Source organism: Scyliorhinus canicula, chromosome 3 (assembly GCF_902713615.1).
Source record: "Scyliorhinus canicula chromosome 3, sScyCan1.1, whole genome shotgun sequence".
Classification (NCBI taxonomy): Eukaryota; Metazoa; Chordata; class Chondrichthyes; order Carcharhiniformes; family Scyliorhinidae; genus Scyliorhinus; species Scyliorhinus canicula.
Window position 1 is genome coordinate 118,392,710 of NC_052148.1, and position 14,281 is coordinate 118,406,990.

Sequence of the window (14,281 nt, forward strand, 5' to 3'; positions counted from 1 at the left end):
CGCCGTGAGACAGCTGTGCTAACCACTGCACCACCGTGCTGCCGCTCAAACTGGAATCTAATGTCCTAATTCACTACCTTAATAATAAATTCTTCTATTTGTCATTAATCAGTTTTATATGAATTAAATTGATCTGTTGAATTATAAATACCTGTTATCAGCCACACTCAAGAGGTCCATGAAATAAGGATCTTCAGTGTGAATTTGTGGTGCTGATGCAATTCCAGATGGAGGAATTGGTTGATCAATTTGCATTCGCTGTCGACGAAATGGGATGGTGCGCTTTCTACCACCTGCAAAAGAAAAAAGATAATTTATTTTAAAAATAAATCTCAAATTTAAGATTTGTTGCCATGTCCAGTTCTCTTCATTTTGTACTGTACCTACATTCCATGTTTAACACTGCACTAAGACTAATTTGCCAGATTCAGTTCCTTTAATTTATGCTGTTGCTTTGAAATAACCTTGTGGTTTATTTAAACTACTCCAACACTTCACATCTCTGTAGTTTGACAACATTTCGACCCCAATCTCAGTAAACATCCGCCATGCAGGAGTATTGAAAATTCTTGGTAACTGGGTTACACAGGTCTTTTTGTTCTATGATGTCATTATGTGACCTAACTTTCTGTGATGTAATATTATTTGCTGAGCATTAACATGACTTTAGTGTTATTGTGAGGGCATTACTGCAAGGCCATATTTCGTTAAGTCTTTCTGATCCATATATTTATGCTACAATTGGCCTTAGATTTGCAATGCCACAGAGGAAGCTGTCCATGGCTCATACTCTAAGACTAATCCAGTAATCTACCACTTGGAAATTGTGTACAAGAAGCTGTGTAGGTGAGGATTTGCGAGACAGATATCAGGTTTGGGTGTAATGCCCCTGTGGTGAAGCAGCTCATCAACCAATTGGGTGAAATACTAAAAGACTGAATCACCGTTTTTATGAGGAGTGAGAAAATAAATGGCCAACTGACTGAGAAAAGTTTAATTACTCCGATAATCATTTACTGCACATAAAGCAGAAACATGAGTTCTTGTAATCACCGTGCCGATAATTTGCACATATAGGGACATAAGAACTGCTCTGGAGAAAAAAATACAGTAAAGCAGGTTCACCATTTCCCATTCCTTGCATTTATATGATAAAACGATAATGGAGTTTTTGACAAATCCTCACAAAAAAACACACTAACAGACCCAGATAGAACATAGAACAGTACAGCACAGAACAGGCCCTTCGGCCCTCAATGTTGTGCCGAGCCATGATCACCCTACTCAAACCCACGTATCCACCCTATACCCGTAACCCAACAACCCCCCCCCCCCCCCCCCCCCCCCCCCCCCCCCCCCCCCTCCCCCCCCCTAACCTTACATTTTAGGACACTACGGGCAATTTAGCATGGCCAATCCACCTAACCCGCACATCTTTGGACTGTGGGAGGAAACCGGAGCACCCGGAGGAAACCCACGCACACACGGGGAGGACGTGCAGACTCCACACAGACAGTGACCCAGCCGGGAATCGAACCTGGGACCCTGGAGCTGTGAAGCATTTATGCTAACCACCATGCTACCGTGCTGCCCTAAATGGGTGGGAAGTGGGAAAACCTCCAGTGGTGGAAGCTTTGGGAACCAGAGGTGAGATTTGTCCAACTTTGTCATTGGTCAAACAGTGGAACTCACTGCATCAGAAACTCGGATGCTGAAGGAGCAGCTTTGAAAAGGCTCTTTAACTGAACCACAGCAATAGCATCCCACCTCCAGGTTCCGCAGCCAACTGGGAAGGGTAGCAGGATGTGGTAATGCCACTGGACTAGTAATCAAGAGGTTCGAGGGATTCGGGTTGAATCTCATCTCAGCAGGTTGTGAAATTTGAATTCAATAAAAATCTGCAATTACAAAAGTCCAATGATGACTTTAAAACCATTGTTGATTGCTGTAAGCACTAATGCCCTTTAGAGAAGGAAATGTCATCTTTACCTGGTCTGACCTACACCCAACTCCAGACCCACAAATCCAGACTCATAAATGGCCAACCAAGCCACCATTGGAACAGGAGTAGGCCATTCAGCCCCTCGAGTCTGTTAGCCGTTTAATGAGATTGTGTTTGATCTGTGGCCTAACTCCATATACCTGCCTTTGGCTTAATATATCCCTTAAGATAGCCTTTAATATTTTTGCTCAACAAAAATCTATCTATTGCATATTTAAATTTAACAACTGTTCTAGCTTGAACTGCTGTTTATGGGGGAAAGTTCCAAACCTCTACCACCCTTTGAGTGAAGAAGTGCTTCCTAACATCTGTCCTGCACAGTCTAGCCCTAATTTTTAGACTAAGGCCCCTTGTTTTAGAATCTCCAACCAGTGGAAATAGTTTATCTTTATCTACCCTGTCTTTCCCTGATAATAATCTTAAATGCTTCAGATCAGATCACCCCTTAACCTTCTAAATTTGAGTGAAAAAGGGCCTGATTTGTGTAATCATTCCTCATAAATTAACCCCTGTAGTTCAGGTATAATTTTAGTAAACCTAAGTTGCACTCCCAAGGCCAAAATGTCCTTCCCAAGGTATGGTGCCCAGAACTGCTCACAGTACTCCAGGTCTAGCCAGGGTTTTGTATAGCTGCAGCATAACCCCTGTGTCTTTATATTCCAATCCTCTAGATATAAAGGTTAGCATTCCATTTGCCTTTTTTATTATTACCACACTTGTTTGTGGCATTTTAAGGATCTATGCACCTGAACCTCCAAGTCTCTTTGGACATCTACTGTCCCCAAATTCTTTCTATTTAGAAAGTACAATGCTCTATCCTTTTTGGTCCAAAATGGTAACTTCACACTTGCTTACATTGAATTCCATCTGCCACAAAATTGCCCATTCACCTAGTCTGTCAATAGCAATTTTATCCTATCATCTAGGCTGTCTACAATGCCACCTAACTTTGTATCATCATCAAATTTGATATATCACTTTCTAGATTGAATTTGTTTACTGTCACCTGTACCGAGGCACAGTGAAAAGTATATTTCTGCGAGCAGCTCAATAGATCATTAAGTACATGAAAAGAAAAGGAAATGCAAAGGAAATACATAAAAGAAAATACATAATAGGGCAACACAAGGTACACAATGTAACTACGCAAGCACCGGCACTGGATGAAGCATACGGGGGTGTAGTGTTAATGAGGCCAGTCCAGAAGAGGTTGTTTAGGAGTCTGGTAACAGCAGGGAAGAAGCTGTTTTTGAGTTTGATTATACTTCTATACTTTCTATAATAAATACTGTGAATAATTGAGGTCCTGTGGTACACCACGAGTCACCTCCTGCCAATTAGAGTAATTACCCATTATCCTCACACACTGTCACCTGCCACTCAACCAATTTCCTAACCATGTCAATAATTTGCCCTCAACACCGTGGGCTTCCACCTTAGTTAACAGTCTCTTTTGTGGGGCTTTATCAAACGCCTTCTGGAAGACCATATAAATAATATCTAAAGACATTCCCCTGTCCATTACCGTAGTCACTTCTTCAAAACATTCAATAAGATTAGTCAGGCATGACCTTCCCTTCACAAACCCATGCTGGCTCTCCCTAAAACACCACGATTTTGAGGTGTTCAGTTACTTCATCCTTGATTATAGACTCCCGCATTTCCCTCCCACAGATGTTAGGCTAACTGTTCTGTAATTCCCTGGCTTCTCCCTTCCAGCCTCTTAAAACGTGGAGTGACATGTGCAATTTTCCAATCCAGAGGGACGATACCTAAATCTAGGAAACTCTGGAAGGTTATAGTTAGGGCATGTACAATGTGCTCGGCCTACCTCCTTTAACACCCTTGGGTGGAAACTGCCAAGTCCTGGGGATCTGTCACTTTTAAGTTCCATTAATTTCCTAGTTCCTGATGCTGTACTTACATTAATTGTATTAAGCCCCTGTCCTCTATTGACTGTTAATATTTTTGGGACTTCCGGCAAATTATTCTCCTTTTCAAATGTAAATACTGAGGCAAAGTAATTGTTCTACATGTCTGCCATTTCCCCATTATCACTGACTATAGCTCTGTTTTCACCTTTTAGTTTGCCTACATTGCTCTTGACCATTCACTTTTTCCTTCATGTAACTACAAAACTTCTTATTGATTTTGATGTCCCTTGCAACTTTCCTTTCATAATCCCTTTTAGTAGCTCTTTCTTATAAGCTGCTTTGTGTCACGGATACATGACTTTCTGGACTGGATTGGATTTGTTCATTGTCATGTGTACCGAGGTGCAGTGAAAGTATTTTTCTGCGCTGGTCTTTATATCTATGTTTTGCATTTCTGTAAACACTTTCTTTTAGTTTTATGCTGTCCCTGACCTCTTTAGCTGTCCATGGCTGTTTTTTGTGAAGTGGAGCCTTTTCCTTTCAGTGATATATACTCGCTCTGTATCTGGTTAAATATTTCTTTAAATATTCTCCACTGATCATCCGTCATTTGACCCATTAACAGATCTTCTCAGTTTGCCAAGGACAGTTTCGGTCTCATTCTGTTAAAGTTAGTCTTTCCCAAGTCTAAAATTCTGTATCTGAATCATGCTTTTCACTTTCAAACGCAACACTGAATTGACTCATGTTGTGATCACAATTTGATAAATGTTCGTACACAGTTAGGCTGCTAATTAAATTTAGCTCATTACTCATAACTAAATCTAACATCGCCTATCCCCTTGTTGCATCTAGAACATATTGCTGCAGGAAACTATCCCAGACACATTGCAGAAATTCACTACTTTTCTGACAGGTGCTTGTCTGCCTCTTCCAATCTATGTGTAAGTTAAATTCCCCATTAATACTAATTTCCTAATGTGCCTAATTTCTGCATTTATACATTCTAACACCTCAGAACTGCTACCAGAGGGTCAATACACAATACCCATTACGGTTTTAGATTATTTTTTGTTCCTCAGTTCCACTCATATGGTCTCCACTGGATGATTTCAAGGGCAATTAGGGATAGGTAATAAATGCCGGCCCAGCCAGCAACCCTCATATCCCATGAATGAATAGGAAAAGAAGCGTTTGCATCAGTGAAAGGAAGGATTTCTCCGAATGGGACCAGAGCATGAGTTATAATAGCAACAACAACCACAGGATTGGAGAGCAGATCTGTAAGGCTGTTCACAAGGTCACTCACTCACACTTGGAGGTCCTCCTGCAGGATCTGAGGAACTGCAGTGAGGTGAGCCTGCTCAAGAATAGAAGGGAATAATAAAAAGAATGTAATACAACCTCTCCAACCAAGTTGGTATGGATGGAAGTGGCTGAAGTAGCCAGCAGCAGGAGTTTGGTGTACCCAAAGGATCCAGGAACTCAGGAAGACTTGACCGGTGAGTAGCATTACATTCTTAGTTGCCAAGCCCCATATTCTGTTTTTGCACTGCATAGCATTCCTCAGGACAAAGCTTACAGCTCCACACATTCCACTCCCTTCAGGCACCTCTTCACAACCGCATACGAGTGTCAACACACCCTCATCCTATTGCCCTCTCACATCGAGGCCCGCAGTCAACCTCCACAAATATTGCCTCCCACCTCTCTACAGGAGTCATTAAAAACGCTCACATTTCTCTGCCAACCTTGGTGAGACGTAGAGGCCCGGTGTGAGTGGCCTTCCAGTGACAGGCACCTTGTCAGCCACAAGCAATGTGTGCCACCTACTCCATTGTAAAGGAGATCTTGTTCCAAGAGGCTGCAGATATCAGCAGCAACCTGTCTTAGGGGCTTGAGCCTCTGAAGTACTGGTACTCAGACATGGCAAGAGAGCTAATCATAGGATTGTACATGATATACAGCACAGAAACAGGCGATTTGACCAAACAAGTACATGGAAGTGTTTTTGCTCCACTTGAACCTTCTCCCGTTACATTGATGGCCTCTAGTTATGCTATGTCCCCACAAGAGCAAACATTTTCTTTGTATCCACTCTCAAAACTTTTCATAGCTTTAAAGATCTCCATTAGGTCACCTTCATTTCCAACATGAAAGAGACCCAGCCTGTTAATCCTTTCCTGTATGTATACCTAAGCATTTCTGGTATAATTCTCGTAAAACCTCTCTGCACCTTCTCTAGTGGCCTCTATAACGTTTTTATCATATAGAACATAGAACAGTACAGAACAGGCCCTTCGGCCCTCGATGTTGTGCCGAGCAATGATCACCCTACTTAACCACGTAACCCGTATACCCGTAACCCAACAATCCCCCCCATTAACCTTACACTACGGGCAATTTAGCATAGCCAATCCACCTAACCCGCACATCTTTGGACTGTGGGAGGAAACCGGAGCACCCGGAGGAAACCCACGCACACACAGGGAGGACGTGCAGACTCCACACAGACAGTGACCCAGCCGGGAATCGAACCTGGGACCCTGGAGCTGTGAAGCATTGATGCTAACCACCATGCTACCGTGAGGCCCCTAAGTGGTGACCAGAAATGCACATAGCACATTAGGCATGGTTTAACCAAGATTCAAATTAGGTTTAGCATAACTCCCCTACTTTTCAATGTTATCCTCTAGAAATAAAACCTACTGTTCAGTTGCTTTTTCATGGCCGTGCTACCTGTGGCACAATCTTTAGTGATTAATGTATTTGTACTCTGAGATCCCTTGGCTTTCTACCGCACCTTTCAAGTAATAGCTGAGCTCTCTATTCTTCTTACCAAAATGTACCAACTCACATCTATGTCTTGATCTTCATTTGCCAATTATTTATCCATTCTGCAAGTTTATCCAAGTCCTCCTGTAATTTGTTGCAATCCTCCTCAATTTGATTATTTCCCCTAATTTGGTATGACCCACAAATTTAGAAATTGTGTTTTTGATTTCAATGTCCAAATTGTTAACTAAAGTTGTGAACAGCAGTGGTCCCAGCACTGATCATTGTGGAATACTATTTCCCACTTTCTGCCACTCTGAATAACTATCTCTTATTCCACCCACAGCTTTCTGTCTTCAAGCCAGCTAGTAATTCACATTTGCTGACCGTACTCGTATGTCTGTTATGGAGCACCTCATTAAGGCCTTTCGAAAATCCAACTAAGTTACCTCTACTGCATTACTATTGTCTACTCTCTTTATTACCTCCTCAAAGGAATCGAAAAAGATTAGTCAAATGTTACTATCCTCATAGACCAATAACTTTTCAGGTCACGTCTGTTGAGGGTTGGCATGTTGGTCTACGGGAATGATCCTCGCCTATAGTTTCCATTCATATGTCTGTCCTGATGATGTAGTTTTCCAGAGTTCCTTTCACATAGATACACAGAAGATCGGAGCACGAGGAGGCCTTTTGGCCCTTTGAGCCTGCTCCGCCATTTATCACGATCATGGCTGATCATCCAACTCAATAGCCAAATCCTGCTTTCTCCCCATTGTCTTTGATCCCATTCTCCCCAAGTGCTATATCTAGCCGCCTCTTGAATATATTCAAAGTTTTAGAATCAATTACTTCCTGTGGTAACGAATTCCACAGGCTCACCACTCTTTGTGTGAAGAAATGTCTCCTTATATCTGTCCGAAATGGTTTACCCTGAATCCTCAGACTGCGACCCCTGGTTCTGGACACACCCACCATTGGTAACATCTTCCCTGCATCTACCCTGTCTAGTCCTGTTAGAATTTTATAAGTCTCTATGAGATCCCCCCTCATTCTTCTGAACTCCAGTGAGAACAATCCTAACCTAGTCAATCTCTCCTCATATAACAGTCCCGCCATCCCTGGAATCAGTCTGGTAAACCTTTGCTGCACTCTCTCGAGAGCAAGAACATCCTTCCTCGGAAAAGGAGACCGAGACTGCACACAATATTCTAGGTGTGGCCTCACCAAGGCCCAGGTCCCGCTGCACACTCCCCTCTCCCAATTTACAACCATTCAGATAGTAATCTGCCTTCCTGCTTTTGCTTCCAAAGTGAATGACCTCACACTTATCCAAATTATACTGCAGCTACCATTGATTTGCACTCGCCCAACCTGTCAAGATCATGCTGTAGGATCTCTGCATCCTCATCACAGTTCACCCTCCCATTCAACTTGGTATCATCTGCAAACTTTGAGATGTTACATTTTGTTCCCTCATCCAAATCATTAATATATATTGTGAATAGCTGGGGTCCCAGCACCAATCCCCATGGCACCCAACTAGTTACTGCCTGCCAATTTGAAAAGGACCCATTAATTCCTACTCTTTGTTTCCTCTCTGCCAACCAGTTTTCTATCCACCTCAATATACTTCCCCCAATCTCATGCGCTTTAATTTTGCACAATAATCTCTTTAGCATGCCTGAGATGTACCCATTGCTCTTAGGATTCAATCCGTTTTGGTTTTCTTGCACGTTGTTTCACTAAGAGCGTCTTGAGTTATATTTCCTTCCTACTGCCAAACAGAAAACAGATCTATTGGTGAAGAGTTATGCTTGCTCCCTCTTACACAAATTCTGTGTTCTGAACGGTCATTTTTCCGCTGCAACTGAAGTTGCTGCAACAGGGCATAAACTGTAATTCAATCTCCCTATTAGTTGCCTTTTAACTTTCCTCCCCATAGCAGCCCCAGTTCACACGGGCATTTCTTGGAACTAAAATGCCTGCGAGAAAATCCATCCTCTTCAGAAATTCTTCTCAAATTAAAGGGACATTTCACAAAAAAACGGCTTTTCCCAGAGTAAGGGTCATCACACAAGGAAGATCATAGTTCCGTGTTTCTAGCCATCATTTTAATTCAATACCCTTATGTGGTATATTCTATCACTGCCTAGCAGCACAATAATAGTAATCAAATCATTACATTCACATTCTCTTTGAACAAAATAAACGAAAATCACAAAGAAAGTAGTATTCTTACCTGGAGTTTGTACAACCGCTTGCAGGTTTTTCTCTTGTAACTGCTGGATCTTTTCGGTCTTTGCTTTACTTTCCTTCTCTATGGATCGCACTTTGTGCACGTACTGGTTATTTAAGAACTTCAAATCTGCCGTGTCATGCTCCAACTTTCTAATGGTGTGTTTTAAATCTTTATGTCAAAGGAATAACAAGTGAAATAAATCACATCTCTTAAAACAGCAGCCAGTCAAATAGGACAGAATAAAAGCATGAAGAAATGGCCTGACAATTTGCAATGATTAACCATAGATCCTGCCCAGTAAGAAGTCTTACAACACCAGGTTAAAGTCCAACAGGTTTGTTTCAAACCCGAGCTTTCGGAGCGCGGCTCCTTCCTCAGGTGAATGGAGAGATACCTCTTTAACCTGGTGTTGTAAGACTTCTTACTGAGCTCAGCCCAGTCCAACGCCGGCATCTCCACATCATAGATCCTGCCAGCAGCTCTTTTTTTTGATTTGACAAATCATTAATCAAAGTACTTTGAGAAGAAAATTAGAAGAGGCAAACTGATGGGGATGGGTACCTGAAGTCACACACATGGCCAGGGTGACAACCTAGGTACCAGCTACGGTCGATTAAAACAAGCCTTGTGCTGAAACTGGCCAGTGTCATTCCCAGCAGAGGCAGCTCATAGTCATGGCTTTAAACATGGATATGCTCCTACAGAAACTTCTGGAACGGTCTGTTATTTATTAAAATGGACCATGATGAACCGTGAATATGGCTGCCAAGGTGTCAAAAGACATTTGTTTATTCAACACAGACTTCATCAAGCTTCTGGAAAGTTTTAACTGAAGCATCCTGGGTGGGGGGGCCTCCCAGAGAGTGAACATATATCCCTTACATGAAGCTTACTCAAAACACAATAGACTCCTGGATTCTATGTCTTCAGCTTTGGAATGTCAGTTATTCACAAGTTAAGTGTGAAAGACCACCATCCATCTCCTCTGGCTTAGTGATGGCTTTGGACTTCCTAACTAATCTGGTTAGGCAATGCCAGTATTGGTTACGTGATTGAAGAGACAGTAACTTTAGAAAAGGCAGTGCCAGCTTTGCCCTTTAAGAACCATCACAGTCTGAGAATCAGACCCTGAAATTAGCTGTAAGTCATCAAACTACTTATTCAATTTCAAAGTTCACCTGAGAACCAACTGCCTAGATATTCGACTACAAGAAACCTCACAAACAACTGTGATTCCTTCACGTGACAAGAGCCTCACTTCAAATTTGAATCATCAAACCCATTCAAGAAGCCACAGGTCTGCCAAGTGGGTGGTCAAAAATCATAAATCAAGGGCAGAATTAACCGTAATCTGCAAAAGTACACTATCTTTATCTGTATCCAATCTTTGTGTCTGCATGCGTGTTTGTGTGCGCGAGACCGAGTGGATTGTGTTAATTTGGGGTAAGTGTGTAAGAATAAATAACCCTTTAAGACTCACAAAATCTTGCTGCTGTATTATTTGATTGTAATGCACACTCCTAGCGCATCCTTATAAAAGATATTGATTAATGGCAGTAAGAGAGCACATACTTTATGTTGGCGACAGCAGGAAGCAGCAGAGGATTTCACATGGACAAATGCTCTCTGAAGAAGCAAGGGACATGCTGTGGAGGAGGTAGCAGCAACCCTACTTACAAATATAACTAAGCTTTAAACTAGTTTGTATGGGGAGGTAATGGAAAGTGCACCAAACTGACAGAAATGAGAGAAAATTCAGGGCATGAAGTTTTTTAGCCTTGATGACCCGATGGTTGTTTTCTTAATCCAACACAATTAGATAGGAACAGGACTAGACCATATTACTGCCCAAGTCTTTACCATTCAATGAAATCCTGGCAGATCTGTGACCTAACTCCATCTGCCCTGTAATTCCTCAATACCTTTAGTTCACAAAAAAGACTACCGTATATACTCGCGTATCATGCGATCTCGCGTATCATGGGACCCCTAAATTTTCGTCCCCAAAACATGATTCTATGCTATATCTCATGTATCATGCGAGTCACTTTTTTGGAAATTAATGCCCAAACTAAAATTTCCAAATGGTATCCTTGTGTGTGGATTCTGCAGAGTGCATTCTGTTGTGAAAGCTGTTCGCGAATCGAACAGCTTTCCAGCTGTCTTTACTAGCGTCGTTCTGCCACTTGACGTTTCCATTCATAAAAACGGCAAGTAAAACACCCGCAAATTCTGTATCGGAAAAAGATGGCCATGTATTGAATAAACTACCCATATGATCAGGAATACTACTCTTTAGATTTTGACCACAGCATTCTGATGGGAAGATGTTCAGCCACTTGACGTTTCCATTCATGTTTTTATGAATGGAAACGTCAAGTGGCTGAACATCTTCCCATCAGAAAAAACAACAAGTAAAACACCCGCGAATTCTGTATCGGAAAAAGACGGCCATGTATTGAATAATGTAACGAAGAATTATATACACCCTATGATGGTCAGTAGTACATTTTTAAAAATATATTTATTATGGAAACGCGCAGATTTCAAAAACTGTGAAAGTATCATCTTTTCTCCAGGGTTGAAATTGCAAAGAGGAGGCACGAGTACGATGGGCCGAAGGGTGTCTCGGAGAATTCTCATGATTCAGAGGGACATTTTCGTGTAAGCATGGACGCGGACCATTAACAATGACCACAAAGTAACAGATGTGCACGTTGCCCCCATGGTCGGAGAGAGCGTGGGCATAGGCTTCAAAAAAGTTCAAAAAAAATGCACAGGTCCAGGTTCGATAAGATGATATCGTATTATATAGTGAGCCTTGGGGAGGGGCAAGGGGCTGCAATTGGATGCACTCTAGTCAATGCAAAAAAAGAACCGAAGTCAAAGCAAAAAACCATGTTCAGCAGATACTATTGGATTTACCATAACACATTATCAATGACAGCAGGACGCAGCCTTTGAATCTTTTAAATACAGCGAAACAGGCATCTGGTAGTAAACAGCATATATGTTCTTACTGTTAGAGTTACAGTCGCTAGCTAGCAATAATCAGACATTTTATTTGGATAACTTTAATAATAGTAGTCAGCACCTGAACAATGCCCCCTTAGATCATGATTGCCTTTTACTGCATCTGCTTAACTACATATACATTACCAAACTGGAAGGATTAAATGAATGTCTTGATTTATCAGTAGTGCAATCCTTATTCTGTTTACTAAGCTGTATTTGTTTAACCAGCAGGTAGAGTGTCATTAACAATAAAAGGTGCAGGTTCCCACATGTTCTATAGATTTCCTTCCTCGTCGTAAAAAACAGCAAGCAAAACACCCGCGAATTTTGCATCTCGCGTATCATGCGACCCCCCAAATTTAGGTTACAATTTAGGTCTTCAAAAGTCGCATGATACGCGAGTATATACGGTATTTATCTCAGTTTTAAAATTACCAACTGATTCAGCTTTAAGTGCTGTTTGCAGAAGGGGGTTCCAAACTCCCACTATCCTTTGTGCAGAAGTGTTTCCTAATTTCACTACTGGAAGGCTCCAACTTTTAGACTATTCACCCAGACCTAAAGTCTCCAACCAACAGAAATAGATGGGATGCTTTTTCCCATACCTTTAAAAGTCTGTTTAACATCACCTTCTTTGAATATTGCACCTTCTTTGAATATTGTGCCTCTAACTCCTCTCCTAGTCCTGCTTTGATCTGACCTCTGCCTGTGAAACATCTTGGGAAGTATTGCTGCATTATAATGCTGTGTAAATGAAAGTTGTGCTATCTCTGCTGCCTACCTAGATGTGGGCTTTAGTGACATAACCACACCTACACAAAGTCCGTCAATTCCATCTGTAACATCGCCTGACTCTGCCCTGCCGAAGCTCATCTACTGCTGAAATCCTCATCCATGTGTTGCTTAGCTCGAGACATAACTGTTCCAAGGCAGTCCTAGCTAACCTCACACATTCTACCTTTGTTTCCACATCCTCACCTGCAGCATGTCCAGCTCACCAAACATCATTGCCCTTTAGAGTGTCCTGCAAAACACTCCAGTGAAATGAGGTGGGACATTCTTATTTACATTAAAGGAGTTATATAAATTAGAGTTAAGTAACCTTAAAACTCATTTTGTTGATCAAACTTTGGTCATCCCTACTAATGACTCCTTTGGTTTGGCGTCCATTCTTGTCTGATTAGCTTTTTTGAGGTACATTTGAACATTCTGCTATGTTCAAGGTGCTTTTTAAATGCAAGTCGCGATTAAAGAATATTTTAAGAAACATGCAGACAATAAATTGTGGTATTGTGCGAAGCAAATAATGGCATGATGGGAAAACTAGTCAAGTCTTCTTGGTACAATTGAATTTAAACTGACTTCACATAACCTAAGGCACAGATACAAACAGCCGAGGTCAACTTGACCTGAGAACTGGCTGACTCTAAAACTCGGATAAGACGCGTTCGTCATGAGACCAGAGCAGTCTAAATACATACGATAAGCTAAAAAACTCTCTTCCTGTACTTAAACAAATTTGTCCATCTCTTAAAACAAAGACAAGATAATGACATGAGACCCCAGTCCCCTAAAGGTCAGCAAGGAGACGCTATTGTAATGATTATTACTTATGTTTTACTTTTGATCAAATTCCTGACCAAGCTGTATTCATGTTATCTTGATCCTATAATGTATAAAAATCGTCTTATTCTCCTGTGATATTGCAGACTTGGGACGGACTCAGCAGTTTGTACTTGACTGCCTTCCGACTTCAAGTCTCAGCCATTACTGCTAGCAGTTTTAATTCGTAAAATAAAGTTCAGTTTTGCTTACCTAATGAATGCTGTTTGAATCTTTCTACCACAGTACAAAAGCGGGGAAAATATTGACTACGACAATCTATCTTATTTGTCGACAAATAAAACAGCAATATTGTTACATCGGTACTTTAATAATTTGCTCATCTGTACCTTTGATATGTTGATCTGACTCCTCCTTAAGTTTCAGTAATTCTTGGTGGAGCTTGTTGTTCTCTTGGACAAGACGTGCATTCTCTGCTCTATATGGTTCAAGTACAGAGTCCAAGTTCTTGGTCTCTTTTTCTGTTTTTCCAGATGATAGCTTGGCATTGCGAAGGCTTTCCGTCGTGTGCACCAAATCACTGCAACACATTACATATTGTTTAGAATGCTGCACATGGATGGATATCTTTTAAACTCAAATAGCAGTAGCTTCATTAAAATATACAAATGTGCAGGAGCCATTTAACATTTTCACCAAGGCACAATCATTGATTTAATTTCACTTTTTTTCAGAATATATTTTATTGAAGCACTTAAAATTTTCAGTTTAACACATTAGCATTTCTTAAAACAGTCGCGTGGGCCGACA

General features: G+C 41.3%; 1 protein-coding gene across 8 annotated transcripts in view; it reads right to left on the reverse strand.

Moving 5' to 3' along the window:
* The window catches only part of cep135 (centrosomal protein 135), a 190,808-nt gene that overhangs the window by 140,976 nt on the left and 35,551 nt on the right, over positions 1–14,281 (reverse strand). For 6 of the 8 annotated variants that reach the window (XM_038791149.1, XM_038791151.1, XM_038791152.1 and 3 more), the window contains exons 3-5: positions 13,861–14,051; positions 8,894–9,061; positions 152–293 (exon numbers count right to left, since the gene is read on the reverse strand). In XM_038791149.1, coding sequence (XP_038647077.1) covers positions 152–293; positions 8,894–9,061; positions 13,861–14,051 — 501 coding nt within the window. Of the gene's footprint in view, positions 1–151; positions 294–383; positions 559–8,893; positions 9,062–13,860; positions 14,052–14,281 lie in introns of those variants that run through there. The other 2 variants (XM_038791155.1, XM_038791156.1) reach the window with 2 other exon arrangements.